This window comes from Mauremys mutica, chromosome 2 (assembly GCF_020497125.1).
Source record: "Mauremys mutica isolate MM-2020 ecotype Southern chromosome 2, ASM2049712v1, whole genome shotgun sequence".
NCBI lineage: Eukaryota > Metazoa > Chordata > Testudines > Geoemydidae > Mauremys > Mauremys mutica.
Window position 1 is genome coordinate 250,705,720 of NC_059073.1, and position 15,648 is coordinate 250,721,367.

Genomic DNA, 15,648 nt, shown 5'->3' on the forward strand with positions numbered 1-15,648 from the left:
TCAATAGGATCTGCAGGTGCTGTTTAGCTATTTGAGTGACTGAAGTTAGGAACTCTATTTAATTCTGAAAATGTTAGCCAAATGTAGTGTCATTCTTTAATAAATGAGTTCTGCTTTGACTCTAAGAGATTTGCAATTTGTTGCAGTTTGGTTGTCCTTAAGCATTCTTACTTGAAAACCAAGGCCATGGCTACACTTGCAAATTTGCAGTGCTGCAGCAGGGTGTGAAAACACACCCTCTCCAGCGCTGAAAATTGCGGTGCTGCAAAGCGCCAGTGTGGTCAAAGCCCTCCCAGCGCTGTACGTTATTCCCCACAGGGAGGTGGAGTACAGACAGCGCTGGGAGAGCTCTCTCCCAGCGCTGGCGCTTTGACTACACTTAGCGCTTCAAAGCGCTGCCGCGGCAGCACTTTGAAGTGCAAGTGTAGCCATAGCCTAAAGCAGCTAAACTCAAGTGGTTTATAGTTTAGGGTGTTTTTTTTTTTTAATTGTGTTTTGGAATTTGTAAAGAGTGTGTAGTAGATTTTAGAGTCCTAATCTTGATTTCATTTTACTTTTGTTTCTAGAAGGTTCTCCCTGTCCACGGTGACTCTTATTTTTCTATTTCTGTCTTTTCTGTTTTAGTACTGCTTGCAATACGCTGTTAATGACTAAACTGTAATTATGTTCCTCATGTTTTATACCTCTAATATCTTAACCTTTGCAGATATTTTTGGAACAAAAGAAAATGCTAAAAACTGGGCTGAATATAGCTCAGTTTAAACAACACGTGCCTGTAATTGAAAAAGAAACAAAGGAGTACTTCAAATCCTGGGGAGACAGTGGAGAAAGAAGTAAGCAAGATCAGATGCTTTTGTATTTTGAAAAGTTATACTCAAGGGAGTGCACGAGAAGTAGACAAAACTAGCTTTATATGATAGTATTTTGATCTACTTGAACATTTTTAATAGAAAGGAAAGACAGGTCCAACTGTATCACACATCCCATGCTCAAAAGAACCAGGTACAAAGCATGTTCTTTGCCTACTTAAAGCTGAAGGGAGGATGAAGCCACTCACAAACTTAGTAGTAGGTTGTAAAGAGCTAATTTGCTCTTGGGCTTTGTAGTCTCTACCGGTTTGTCCCCAACTAACAGTTCAGGCTGCATTAGGATAGTTTTGCAGGGGTTAGGCCACTTGTGCCTAATATCTTCACTGTTAAACCAGCAACTCATCATTTCTAAATGTTGTTGTTCCCTCGTTCCAGAATCAAGATCAATAACTCACATGCTCTTTAAAGAAACAGACTATTTATACTTCCTTAACTAAAACAATCTGACTTAAGCCAAATTAGATTAAAAATTAATCAGAAAAAATAGACCCCACCTGTCCATTTTATTAGTCAGCATTCCCAAATTTCATTGACTTGAATAGGGCTGCTTCATCATAGACATATTACTCCTGGGGGAATTCTGTGCCACTGTGCAATGCAGAATTTGTGCAGAATTAATGTTCTGTGCAGAATTTCATTTGTTCCTGCAGAATTGGTGCTGCAGAGCTTCTGGCTGCCACTAGGGGCTGTTGGAGCCCACAGAGTCTGACTCCCCAGCTCACAAATATAGGACATTGCCAGGGGCGGGGGAGCTGGAGGCTTCCCAGCAGCTACAATTCCCAGCATGCCCTGAAGGAAGGAGGCAGTGTGCAGGAAACTCCATACAAGCTCAGGACCCAGCATCTGGCTGTTTCTCTTCCTGGATCCCTGGGCTCTGGGGGTGGAGGCAGTGTGGACTGGGGGGAGGGAGGGCACTCCATAGCTGGGCTCGTGAGGTGGGGTGGGGAGGGAGTGCATGTTAGGTTCTGCGACTCCCTCCAGCACCCCCAAATACCCCCTCCCAGTACACACACACACACACCCCTCAAGCACCCCTAGATACCTCCCCCAGCTCCCCTTCCCTAGCAGTGTCCTCTGTTTGGGAACTTCTATATGGTAACCCTATGGGGGCAGGGAGAACAAATGAGAATCTACTAAAAGACCAGAAGGGCAGAGTTTTCCACAAGATATGCCCAGCTGGCACATGTGACACACCCAGACTGAGGCACCAAACAAAAACATAACAGAGAAACAGGAACTGGATTGTCGTAAGGGTTTCTTTAACTCTCCACTCCTGGAGGAATCTCTTTTGTTGTCTGTATTGTTACAGACATACTTGCTGATAGGTATTTTGAAATAAATTGCCAAAATAATTGAAACTGGCGTGATTGTTATTTTGACAACTAACATGCATAATTTTTAATTTTTTGGTGCAGAATTCCCCCAGGAGTAGTATGTGCATGAGTAAGAATTGCACAGTTGGGCCCACAGAATAGAAGATGGTTATGACTGAATTACTTGTTTCTAGAGCAGTCTGTAAAACTATCAGATTTATCAGCAGAATATTTTTTGTTGCTACTCACTTCTTTTCTGACAGCATGAGCAGTCTTTGTCCAACCCCCCTAAATGTGACGTTACTCTTTTCAGGGAATGTCTGTTTGCATACACCCTAAGATTATCTGTGAAAGATGTAGGATTGTACAGAAGCAACTTCTTTTCCTGATAACTGTAGCTGACACTTTTAAAAACAGCTTTCCTCAAACATAACCAAATTTTTCCATCTTTCCTTGCCTGTATATTGGAGTAGCTCAGCAAAAACACTCACATCATTAATGAAGTTAAGGAAGTTAACAATGCCTTGCTTTTGTATCTTTTGTTGAATTTGTTATTGTCATCTAAGACCCCAGGAAGTCTCTCTTCCTCTGTACTACAGGCCATGATGGATTGTCAGTATGGTCCAATCTACCACAAAAGTGGTGGATTAAAGAACAGATACAGAGGTTTTTAATCAAGCTAGACACAACAATGACTAACGTACAGACCAGTCCCCCAAAATACAAAGTAGTAATAAGAGCTTCTGTAGCCCCTTAACCTGAACTGCCCATAAATTCGGTCTCTTGAGGTCATTCTCAGTGAACCAGCTGCCGCTCCCTTCCTCAGTGCTGTCTTCCCTACAGCTCCCTAGTAAGTGAGGAGTCTGTATTTTGAAGACCCCAGACTCCTTCCTCTTTTCCCAGCATGTTTTGTTACATAACATGACAGCCATACAATTTTCTCCCATGGTAATAGAGCAGCTCGGACATCCTCAAATAGTTTACTCCTTCCTGACTACTGTAGATAGGATGCTGTGCAGAGTAGGCTTTGAGTCCAACCTTGAGGTCTGAGGATTATTGTTCCAGGACTAGCTTCTTGGTATTGTTTTCTCTCTGAAACCAGATCTCGTCAGTCTTCTTCTACAAGTGATGCACCCTCCTTTCAGAGCTATGAGCAGGGATCCTAGCACAACATAGCCTTTATCTCCACTGGAAAACTTTATCTTGGAAATACTTAAAATATTTTCCTTCAGTTGGTTGAAATGCACTTTATGTTCCCACAGAAGTGCTTCAGATCAACAGGGTGATGCTGGGTACAAGTTCAACCATCATGGCAATTACTTCTGGATTTTGTAGGGGTAAATAACAATCAAGTGCCAGTTTGGGCACATCTTGCTTGCACAAACGGGCTTGGGACTTACAGCTGCCTCAGTTAGTGAATCCCCTTTAGTTCTCTGCAATGCTTTCTATCTTCTCTCCCAACCAGCCTTTCCCAGTAATCCTTTCTGGAAGTATCCCCTCCCCACTGTCCCAAAACAGGGATCCATTTGTGGAAGAACACTTCCAGAAACTCATAGAAAAGATTATTTCAAATTCTCCGTGTGTATTCAGTCAATACCTTTTTTTTGGCAGAAGTGAAAGTAGTGGCCTGTAAATATTGACACCATCTCCCCAAAATGGGTGCTGACTGACTTTCCTTTTCCTCCCTTTATTCAGATTTGTTTGAAGCTCTTTCAGAGCTCATTATTTTGACAGCAAGTCATTGTTTACATGGGAAAGAGATCAGAAGCCTACTCAATGAGAAGGTGGCACAACTGTATGCTGATCTGGATGGGGGATTTACTCATGCAGCGTGGCTTCTGCCAGGTTGGCTTCCTTTACCTAGCTTCAGGTACCAAAAATAACATGTTAAACAGTATATACACCTCTACCCCAATATAACACTGTCCTCGGGGGAGGGGTAGCTCAGTGGTTTGAGCATTGGCCTGCTAAACCCAGGGTTGTGAGTTCAATTCTTGAGAGGGCCACTTAAGGATCTGGGGTAAAAATCAGTACTTGGTCCTGCCTAGTGAAGGCAGGGGGCTGGACTCAATGATCTTTCAAGGTCCCTTTCAGTTCTAGGAGATAGGTATATCTCCTATTATTTAATATAAAATCTTACCGCTTTATAGGTGAAACCACATTAATATCAAACTTGCTTTGATCCGCCGGAGTGCACAGCCCCGCCTCCCCAGAGCACTGCTTTACCATGTTGTATCCAAATTCGTGTCATATTGGGTCATGTTATATCGGGGTAGAGGTGTACTTAAGAAACTTCTGTGCCTGTTTCAGCTTTTTCTTAGAGTATGTTTTAAGTAAATATGAATTTTAAATAAAAATGGAATGCACGGATATTTCCTGTAGGGGAGTTTATCAAAATACTGTTTTCATGGTGTAACCTCAACTAGAAATTAGGAAGGCAGTTGCTTTTAACTGACATCTAAAAGCATAAGACCTATAGCATGCCTAAAAGCATAACAATTACAGCATAACTAAATGTTATCCCCACAACTATTGAGTACCTAAATTTGAGTCAAAGCATTTAAGAATGTGGGTTTGGGAGTTTCTAAACATGTTAATTCAGGATAATTGAGCTGCCTAAATTTAGTGTATGTAATTAAGTATATACTGATATAATTCAAAGCACTTTTTGAAGCTTTGTTCATTTTCTACAAAGCAAATAACTTTTATGTAAGATATTTATTATCTTGGGTCTGATCCTTCAAGTTCTGCACGAGCACATGGGTTTGTTTGCATCTTGTCTTAAATTCATTTGTAGTAGCCATTTTAATTCTAAAGTTTTACTACAAATATTTTGGGTTTTTTTGCGTAGTATAATTGTATAGGCCCTGGCAGCTTTGATGATTCATCCTTTGGGTCATGTCACCATTACACATATGGGGTGAGATCCTGCTCTTCCAGATGTCTGCTGTTCACTCTTATCCTCCGACTTGCAGGAAAGCTAGCAGCCATCCCAGGCCAGGTCTCAAGGCTTGGCAGCATTAGCTTTGTCTAGAGGATCCAGGTCTACTTACTTGTGGCCTACGGCAGAGCACAGCACTGATCTAGTCTAGTACTGAGATGATTGATAACAACCTCTTTGGGCTCCAATACCGTATGAGCATGGCATGTGGGGCATATGTCCCCTTTTGGGTCCTCAGTACTATTAAGGACTGATTTTCTTGGTGCGACCTGTCTCAGCCTCCCTCCCTGGTATAGCAGGCCATCTGAGAGGAATGGGTGATACTGGCCACAGTGGTGTTGCCAGACAGGATCAGTCAGCCTCTGCCCCTGAGGATTACAAACTGTTCTAGGACCTTTTTGGGAGGGTAGCAGCAGCCCTGGAGATAACCACCAAGGAGATTCAGGACACGCTGCACAAGGTCCTCGACATCCATCACTCCTTGTCAGTAGGGCGCATAGTGAGCCCAATCAACAAAGGCTGCCTGGAGCTCACAAAAGACCTGGCTGGTACTGACATCCAAGCTAGCTGATAGATGGTATCAAGTCCCAGCTACTATACACAAATTGTTCTACTCCCATGCAGTTCCAGGATCCTGGTAATATCATAATCACAGCCATCGAGAATACTCACTGGGGTTGTCAGAAGGTGACCCGTAAGGATAAAGAGGCTAAACACCTATCTCCTAGGTCATAAAGCTCACTTCTCATCAAGATTCAAGATGCGGATAGTGGTCTTAGAGAAATACGATCATGTATCTAGTGTGCATTACAACCATTTATTGGAAAGGTTCCACCAGATTACAGGCAGAACTTTTGCACCATCCTGGTGGAGGACTGTTTAGTGGGCAGAACAGCACTGCAGGCAGTTTTGGCTGCCGCTGATTCTTTCTCCAGAGCAATGGCAATGGCAGTTCTTCATGGCTGGCTTTTGGGGGCATACCTGGACAGTTGCAATTTAGAACTTGCTTTTTGAGGGCCAATCCCTCTTCCATGAGAAAACTGATAAGGCAATGAGATCTCTCAGATTGCAGAACAACCATCAGTTCTCTTGTTACATACACTGAGCCTGCAAGAGTAGGCATTTTAAGCCTCAACCTTTCCAATACCAGCCATTTGTCTAGTACAGACCACCTGAGCCTCCAGCCTGCAGGCAGAGGTCCTTGAGATGAAAATCTGCTACTGGTTTTTCCTCCCAGTCACTCCCCTTATATTGACAGCAAGCAGGCAGTACATTTGATTTGGTGCCTGAGGACCGCATACCATTCTTCTTGTGGTCTTTGCCTTCCCACCTTTTTGGTGACCATTTGACCCACTTTCAGCACATGTGATCCGACATCATGTCAGACTGTTGGGTTCTGGAGGTAGTCTGGGCAGGCTAGATCATTCTATTTGTCTGTCTTTCCTGGCCATTCTTGATGCATTCACGGCAACAGCCTCCCTACCACTCAACAGATTTCATGCCATATGCACTCTTTGCTTCCACCTACAGTCCCATCCTTTAGAGTGAGGTCTTGCTTCCTGCTGCAAGGTCTTATGGCAGCGTGTACCTTTTGTAACCTCATTTGCAAAACTCCAGTTCAGGCATGTTTGGGCCTGGCTCTCCTCAGTCTACAGCCCAAGATGTCACTGTCTAGACAAGGTGGTGCATCTTTTCCTGACAGTTCTTCAGTCTCTGGATTGGTGGACGGACCCTTGCAATATGCACAGGGGAGTCCCATGTGCTCCAGGTTCACCCTTGAGAACTATGGTCACTGATGCTTTCACATTTGGATGGGGAACCCCTATGGACAATCTAACTGTGTAGGGCCTCACATATCAACGGCCTGGAGCTCAGGGCCATGTACAATGCCTGCCCTGCCTTCTTTCCTGTGATTCCTGGTCAATTAGTCTTGGTAATGAGGGACAGTATGGCAGTTCTGTTCTACTTAAATAGGTGGTGGTAAGTGCCGAGGGCAGGTCCCTTGCTCTGTGCCAGGAAGCCATTCACCTTTTGGGACTTTGCTGATAAAGCAATACCATAGTGTATTGCAGACCATTTCCCTAAATTAGACAATGTGAAGGTGGACAGTCTTTCTACAAGGGGTCATTTGGGACCTCTTTAGGCTTTGGGTCCCCCACGTAGACCTTTTTTTGCAAGAGCACAGAACAATGACATTTTTGCTCTTGGGACGGACGTAGTCCTGTCTGTCGGATATGATTCTCCTTCCTTTGGACAGAGGGTCTCTTCTATGCATTCCCCCCGCCCCATCCCTCTGCTACCTACAGTTCTGCAGAAGATCAAGTGAGAGAAGGCCATACTGGGGCTATGAGGATTATATTGGCTAAGGCAGATGTGGTTCAGGGAGCTTTACAACCTCTTTATAGTGCCTTCTATCTCTCTGCCCATGATCCCCAACCTTGCCCATAACAGTGGCTCAACCTTGCACCAAGACATGAGCATCCCTTCACCTGACAGTGTGGATGCTTGCTGGCTGATGTCAGTAGAGCTAGCCAGCTCTCAGGATGTTCAGGGTATTCATATTAATAGCAGAAAGACCTCCACTATGTCCACTTCTCTCCAAGTGGATGAGATTCTCACATTGGGTGATGCAATATCAGACGTCCCATGTCCTTGCTAGCATCCAGTATATTCTGGATTACCTGCTGCATCTCAGGCATTCCAGGGTCTCACTAAACTTGATGGTGGTGCACTTTCTGGTTATCTCCATGATCCACCTGCTCATTGACCAATTTTTGGTTTTACCCCACTCCATGGTGAAGAGATTTTGAAGCGCATCGCAAGGCTCTACCCACTGGTCAGGGATCTGGCTCCAATGTGGGATTTGAACCTGAACTTCACATAACTCAGGGAACCTCTTCCCCCGCTGTGATAGATTTCTGTTACCAATCTGCCTGAGGCGTCAGGTGATCAGAGTGAGGACGCAGGATTGTTAGGGGAGGAGATGGAGCACACCGAGGGTCTAAGTTTTAAAGCTTTATTAATAAAATATAATAACAGCGGTGAGTGCGGGGAATGCTCCCACGTCACTCAGGGAAAGAAAGAAAACGTTAGTGCCCCAGCCCTAACCCACTTTCATACTCTCACATGCACAACCCGAGGCTGGCCAAGCCTGGGTGTAACATCAGAAGAAGACGAGGGGAAGGATGGACGAGAGTTCTGTCTTGTGCACAAGCTGTCCAGGGTTTGCTGTTGATCTCCAACTTGCTTCAGCTCTCAGGAGGGTTTTAAGTCCTGGGTTCTTTCGGGGGCATTCGTTCAGGGACCTCTGTTCCTCGTGCTCTTTGTACCAGTCCAAACCGGCTTTCTGTGGCTTCCTCAGCATTCCCAAAACACACCAGCTTCAAGGACGTGGGACTTTGTTTTTCCCCCTTGCTGGCCTTCACCATTTCACTCATTTTTACACTCTCTGCAAACCTGCTCAGTTCTCCTTTCTCACAGTTGGCTGGGGTGGGTGAGATCCAGATAACAGGCTTCTTGGCTACATAGAGCCTATTCGAGTGCAGTGACCTTGGACTGGAGCCGGTGTCCTATCTTCAGATTGAGCTGAGGCATTGCGTCAACCCATTCTCCTCTCCCTTCCCCTTCGGCCTCTCGCAACCTGCCAAGGAATCTTCCACTCCACACTCATACCTTTAACCTGTCCCAAAATGCCTTGCGATGTTTGCAACAGCGTTAGCAACATACAATGCTGATCTGCCTCCCCAGGGGACCCCCTGAGGGAGGGGGCCACTGGGTTGTGACACTGCCCTTGAGCCTCCGGCCACATGCTTCTTACCTTATTTGTCAATGAAGGAGACCTTCCTCTTGGCTAATATCTCTGCCTGGAGAGTCAGAGCTCCAGCCCCTGATGGTAGGACTACCTTATACATTATTCAATTGGACAAAATATCCATCAGTCTGCATTCTAGATTCCTGCCCAAGATGTTGATTGAATTCAATGCTAATGAAACTATCCTCCTACTGTATTCTTTCTCAAATTTCATGCCAGCAGACTGATCAGGAACTACATCCCATTTGAGTGGGCAGAGCCATTTTGTTCTACCTGGACAGCACTAAATCCTTCCAAAAATTGCCCAGACTGCTCCTGGCCTGTGCAGAGGGTCTTAAAGGGCAGGCCATATCTTCACAGAGAATATCAAACTGGATCGCCTAGTGTAGCTGGACGTGTTATCAGTTTGTGCGGCTACAGATCAGCTATGTGAAAGCACATTCCACCAGGGCACAGTCTAGCTCTGTGGCCTTGCTGGCAAACCTCACCTTTCAGGAGATTTGGAAGGCAGCAACCTGGACTCAGTGCATGCTTTTGTTGAAATTGTATAGTCAGCTCCTTGACCACACTTTGGTTAGTTATGACATATGTTCAAGAGACCAAATAACTAATGTCAGTCAGGTTTATTGCTCTAAGCCAATCATAATGTCGTACAGGGAAAAGGTTCTCCATGATATCAGTCTCTGGGAAGCCGTCTCGTGCAGTGATGTTACATTCACCTTATGCAGAAGATTTGCTCATAGAGTTACACATTTCAGCTGGGTAGTGTTTTTATATGATGATTTTACAAGTCACATCTCTCTTTATATGTCACTAAAATCCAACCCATTAGTTTGTCCCAGTTCCCAAACTTCTTGTTCTGTTCCTTCCTCACCCTTGTTTTGGATACTAGCATTCCAGGTACTGGTCCATGAAGGTACTTCCCTCGCTTGCACTAAGCCATAGCGTGAATGTGTCTCGATTTTGACACGTTTCCTATCTGCTTATGCCAAATGCTTGCTTCAGCAAATGCAAGGTGTTACAGGATACTTAGTATAAATGAACAGAGTTATGGTATAGGCCAGTTTAGGCAACAACACTGTTATGATTTGTGCTTAATTGCAGGGTGGGTTGGGGCATGTTGTAATACAAAGCAGCTGTCTCTCTGGCCCATCTCATCAGCTCAATGGAACCTGAACCAGTTTTCCCAGTCTTACGTTCCTTTGTGTTTCTGGTGTGTGCATTGTACTGTGATGCACATTATCCACTCCATATTCCCCAAAATCCTTGATGCAATAACACCTATCAGATCAAATACCTAATCTGCTCTGTGCCTGTTCTGCTCCTCAAAATGGTATCTGAAATTACTATGACCCAGTTAACAATATTTGGGTAGTAAATGACTGACATGTCACTGAAATATTCCTTTTAAAGACTAGTGAAAACTTTGTGAATAAGTATTTTAGGCATTTTATCTAAACAGTCTTTTAGATTTTTCACTGATTATTTGCAAAAAAAAATTCTGCACATTTGATAAGTATTTACAGCATTTTGTGTGTGTTGTTTTATATACAGACCCTAATAAAAATGCTTTGAATTACAGACGTAGAGACAGAGCCCACAGAGAAATAAAGAACATTTTCTATAAAGTGATCCAGAAACGCCGGCAATCTGGGGAAAGGGAGGCTGACATGGTCCAAACATTGCTGGATGTTACCTATAAGTAAGTGAAAGTGTTGAAGGTTTGTCATTTAGAAGCATAAGGGGGAAGTGCTTAGTACTTTAACAGGGTATGCTTCATTTACCAAAATTTCCCAAGTCATTGCTGGCGCCGCATGACTCTTGTCACCCTCCTCACATCTCTTCCTTGGGTTATTTGGCTTTCTCCCCTTGTATGCAGCTTTCTATAGGCTTTTGGAGAGAGCACTTCTTTCCATGCCATGTTGATGAGGATAATGGGTGGAATTTAGGCCTTTTTGCCACCTGCCTCTAGAGGATGAAGGATTTCACTTTGTTTAGGTGCAGACTGTGTGAAGCACCCAAACAGTAGATTTCTTAAAAACAAGATTGATTTTAAGAATGTAAAGAAAAATCAGACTAAAATAAAATGAATGGTTTGCATAACATACCCCCACCTGAATACTGTGCAAAGCTCAGGGAACTAGGCTTTCTTACCTTAATTATAGAGAAGAAAGATATTACATGGGTAGGAAGCAAAACCCTTCCCTCCCCCCTTAGTCAGTCTAACAGCCTCGTTTTCCATCTCACTTACCCAACCTACTTATCGATCCTTAGGGCAAGGAATTCTAACCTCACTAGATGAGGTCATCTCAATGTTTCCATAATGCAGATTTTATCAGGAGTCTCGTCCAGAGAGGATATGCCACAGTTAGTGTCTCCCCCCAAACCAGTAAAGTTGTCTTCTAATCATCTCTGGAAAGCTTCCCAGCCTTATCTTCAAGTCCCATATTTCAAAAGCCCTCTTGAGCTCAATTTCTGTAGACTAACCAAGGTGGTTGGTTTTTTAATTTAATTTCCATTATGTACTGCAGGAGTTAAACTGTACCTCTGTGGAATGCCTCAATTTCTCAACTGTATCCCTGCTGGATGCCTCCTCCAGTTTCTCTGTTGCCCTCAAGCCTCTTTTTTAAAAAATCTTTCAGCAGTTTCTCTTACCATGAAATATATATTGACAGACCCTTTCTCACACCTCTGTTCTCTGTAGAAAGAAAAAGAATTGTCTGTGCATTGGTGATTCAGTAAAATTCCATGTACAAATGGCAGACTTCAGGTGTGGTCTTGCCAGGTTCATTACTAGCTGTGTTTAAATGTAGATCAAAACATTAGGAGGTAATTTGTTGTAGATGCTTAGCCAAATGTTGGAGGCAGCTGTCAGACAGCTGTTGCTTTTCTCCCTCATGGCAGCCATGTGATGACTTTCTCTCTAGCTCCTTGCCTTGCAATCTCTTTTCTTTCCCATGCATCTGCAGTTCCGCAACTGGAAGAAGGACAAAACTGAAGCTAAAAGTAACTACAGTCAACATGATGTATGGCACTATATCTGGATACCTAATCAAGTAAAGCTAGAATGTATTTATTTCCTTAATCTAGGGATGGCCGTCCACTGACAGACGATGAGATTGCTGGAATGCTTATTGGGTTGTTGTTAGCAGGCCAGCATACGTCTTCTACCACCAGTGCTTGGCTTGGCTTCTTTTTAGCTAGAGACAAATCAATACAAGAACAATGCTATGCAGAACAGAAAGCAGTTTGTGGAGAAGACTTGAGGCCCCTAAATTATGACCAGGTTTGTTTGATGTATCATTTTCAAAAATTTAAAGATAGACTGAAAGTTAATTTATGAAAGTGTTTAAACTCTTAATTGTAACAAAGTATTTGATTATAGCATCTATGTCACACCTATGCTAGATGCTCATATCCTTGAACTTGGTGAATGAAAGCAGGTTTTGGTGGTAACTTGCATTCTAATATCACCTTCTGGATAGTGGAATCTTTTTTTAATTCAATCAAATGAAGAAGCAGAAACAAACAGGGTAGCTAATGAAGTGTATACCATATATACTCAATCATAAACTGGTTTGTTTATAAGCTGACCCCCTGCCAAGATGGATAAGTAAAAATGTGGAAAATGTTTGACCCATTTGTAAGCCAACCCTATAATTCAGGGGTCAGCAAACTTTTTGGCTCGTGGGCCATCAGGATAAGCCGCTGGGGGGCCGAGATGGTTTGGTTACCTCGAATGTCCGCAGGCACAGAGGTAAACCTAAGTAAACAAAGTGTCCTGGCGCGCCAGTGGCTTCCCCTGATGGGCCGGGACAGCAACTGGTGGGGAAATTTTTTTTGAGGGGGAGAAGCTGGGAGTCAGGGGAGTAACCACTGTGACCAACCCCCACATGACCCCACCCCTAGCCCGGGACCCCCACACACTCCCCATCCCATCCCTTCCCACCTTATCTGGGGAGGGCCAGGGGAGGATGTGTCTGGCCTGGCTGGAGCTGCTCCGGCAGGCCGGGCGGCACAGCTGCAGCCTGCCAACCCCGAAGCTGCAGCTGCTTCCGAGGCTGGGGGTAGAGCAGCGTGGCCAGAAGCGGAGACACTCTGGCCCCACCTCTTCCTGTCTGGCTGTGCTGTGTCTCCTTGCTCCCTCTGTTGTGGGGGAGGGGCTGTGTCCCACTTTTCCCTCTCTATACCTGGTCCTAAGCTGACCCCCTTCTCTGGTGCTTCCCTTTTTTACTAAAAAAATTTGGCTTATGAACAAGTATATACGGTATTTGGAATTATGTATTTAAAATATGAGCAGCTTATCACATGGATTTTTCAAATGGAAAAATACTGATTTATGAATGTTAAATATTCCTAAATCGTAAGGCAACTGATAGTTATTATATTTGCAGCTGAAGGAGCTGAACCTGCTGGACCACTGTCTAAAAGAAACTTTAAGGCTTAGACCTCCTATAATGACCATGATGAGAATGGCCAGAACTCCCCAGGTGAGCATATTTGTTGGCTCTGTCCAGATCAGTGGTGTGGCTGTAATGTAAATTAATTGTAACCCTGTAGTAGATAGGGAATGACACAGTCAGAAAGGATGCAAGTCCAAACTAGGTTTTTAACTTAGCAAATGTGTCACCAACAATGAGATTAGTGCAGTGAGCTGCAGTGTGCAGAACACTAATTAGCACAGGGGCATAGGAGGACTGGAATGTGATGGTTTGAGCTTATTCCTGTCAGACCAGGGAAAATGAAGAAGAGTTTGGGAGTCAGTGGCTGTCATCTCTTTATCAGAGAACTTGTTGTTGTGGCATTTTTATACCTCGCTAAATCACTGGTGCTGTAGGTCTGTTAGACACTTCTTTTAATGACATGAAGATCAGGATTTCCCCTGCCTTGGAACTTGTCTACTTTTGGCAATTGTGAACATGAAATTAGTATATTTAACTTTATTTATTGTACTGTGGTATTTCTGTTGGTAAACTAATCTTGCTTCCTCCTGAAGGGCCTTCGGTCTCCTACATTGACACTTGTTTCTTTGTACTTTGGAGAAAACACATTTCTATCTAGTGTGAAGTTTTCATCTCTTGCCTCTTGGTCTTAGTTTGATTTGCAGTTTTTCTAACCTGTTCGTACCCTGCCCATCTTACCTGATATACCTCACGTATCCTTCTGAAGTGCACATCAGCTGAAGTCAGTGCTCAGCCTATCTGAAAATGAGGCCCTATGTGTGTCTGATATTAAGCAGTCTGATTTCCTCTGTCTGTCCCCTTGGGCACAAACACCAATTTAAAAAAACAAAACAAAAAAAACAAACCTCTCTCTACGGGTTTTTTTTTAAATTTTTTACTTTTACTGTTTGTGGTGTTTGGATGCTCACTTGAATGACCTTAACTGCATTGCAGCTAAGGGTATGTCTACACTACAAAATTAAGTCAAATTTATAGAAGTCGTTTTTTTAGAAATCATTTTTATACAGTCGATTGCGTGTGTCCCCACACAAAATGCTCTAATTGCATTAAGTCGGCGGACTGCGCCCACAGTACTGAGGCTAGTGTCGACTTCCGGAGTGTTGCACTGGTGGGTAGCTATCCCGCAGTTCCCGCAGTCTCCGCTGCCCATTGGAATTCTGGGTTGAGATCCCAACCCAGAATTGCCTGATGGGGCAAAAACATTTTTGCGGGTGGTTCTGGGTACATGTCGTCAGGCCCCCCTCTCCCTCTGTGAAAGCAACAGCAGACAATCGTTTCTCGCCTTTTTTCCTGGGTTACCTGAGCAGACGCCATACCACGGCGAGCATGGAGCCCGCTCAGCTCACCGTACATCTCTTGGGTGCTGACAGACATGGGACTGCAGTGCTACACAGCAGCGGCTCATTGCCTTTTTGGCAGCAGCAAGTGCATTACGATTGGTAGCCATTGTCGTTGTACCCTGGGTGCTCTTTTAGCTGACCTCGGTGAGGTTGGTTGGGGCGCCTGGGCAGATAGGGGAGTGACTCAGCCAGGTCATTCCCATCTTCTGCCTCGCACCCAGGAGATGACGATGGCTAGCAGTTGTACTGCACCGTCTGCTGCCAGCCTAGGATGTAAAAGCTAGATGGAGTGGATCAAAACAAGAAATTGACCCGATTTGTTTTGTGAAATCAACAGCCTGCTAAACCCAGGGTTTTGAGTTCAATCCTTGAAGGGGTCATTCTGTGTGACAGTTGTCTGTGTTTCTCCTTGATGCAAAGCCCCGCCTTTTGTTGATTTTAATTCCCTGTAATCCATGTTGTCAGTCGCCCCTCCCTCCCATTTGTTCTTATGCCAACATTGTCCTTTATAAATACACCACGGGTAAACACCAAAGAGGGAGAAGAGCTATTTAAAGCTGTCTCCTCTCAGTCTTTAAGAGCTTGGTTTGTTTACCCTGGCAAAATAGTCTCTTACTATAGTATCAGCGGGGTAGCCCTGTTAGTCTGGATCTGTAAAAGCAGCAGAGAGTCCTGTGGCACCTTATAGACTAACAGATGTATTGGAGCGTGAGCTTTCGTGGGTGATGCATCCGACGAAGTGGGTATTCACCCATGAAAGCTCATGCTCCAAAACATCTGTTAGTCTATAAGGTGCCACAGGACTCTTTGCTTCTCTTATTATAGGTTTTCCATTCCCATATCTTCCTAATAGCTCTTCTCTGCACCTGTTTTTACTGAATTCATCTTTCTTGACCATCGGTGTGAGACTT

At 44.2% G+C, this 15,648-nt stretch overlaps 1 protein-coding gene across 1 annotated transcript in view; it reads left to right on the forward strand.

Moving 5' to 3' along the window:
• Positions 1 to 15,648, forward strand: part of LOC123365274 (lanosterol 14-alpha demethylase) — a 31,584-nt gene that overhangs the window by 13,002 nt on the left and 2,934 nt on the right. The window contains exons 4-8 of the mRNA XM_045007993.1: positions 707 to 833; positions 3,878 to 4,052; positions 10,517 to 10,636; positions 12,025 to 12,220; positions 13,329 to 13,424. Coding sequence (XP_044863928.1) covers positions 707 to 833; positions 3,878 to 4,052; positions 10,517 to 10,636; positions 12,025 to 12,220; positions 13,329 to 13,424 — 714 coding nt within the window. The remainder of the gene's footprint in view (positions 1 to 706; positions 834 to 3,877; positions 4,053 to 10,516; positions 10,637 to 12,024; positions 12,221 to 13,328; positions 13,425 to 15,648) is intronic.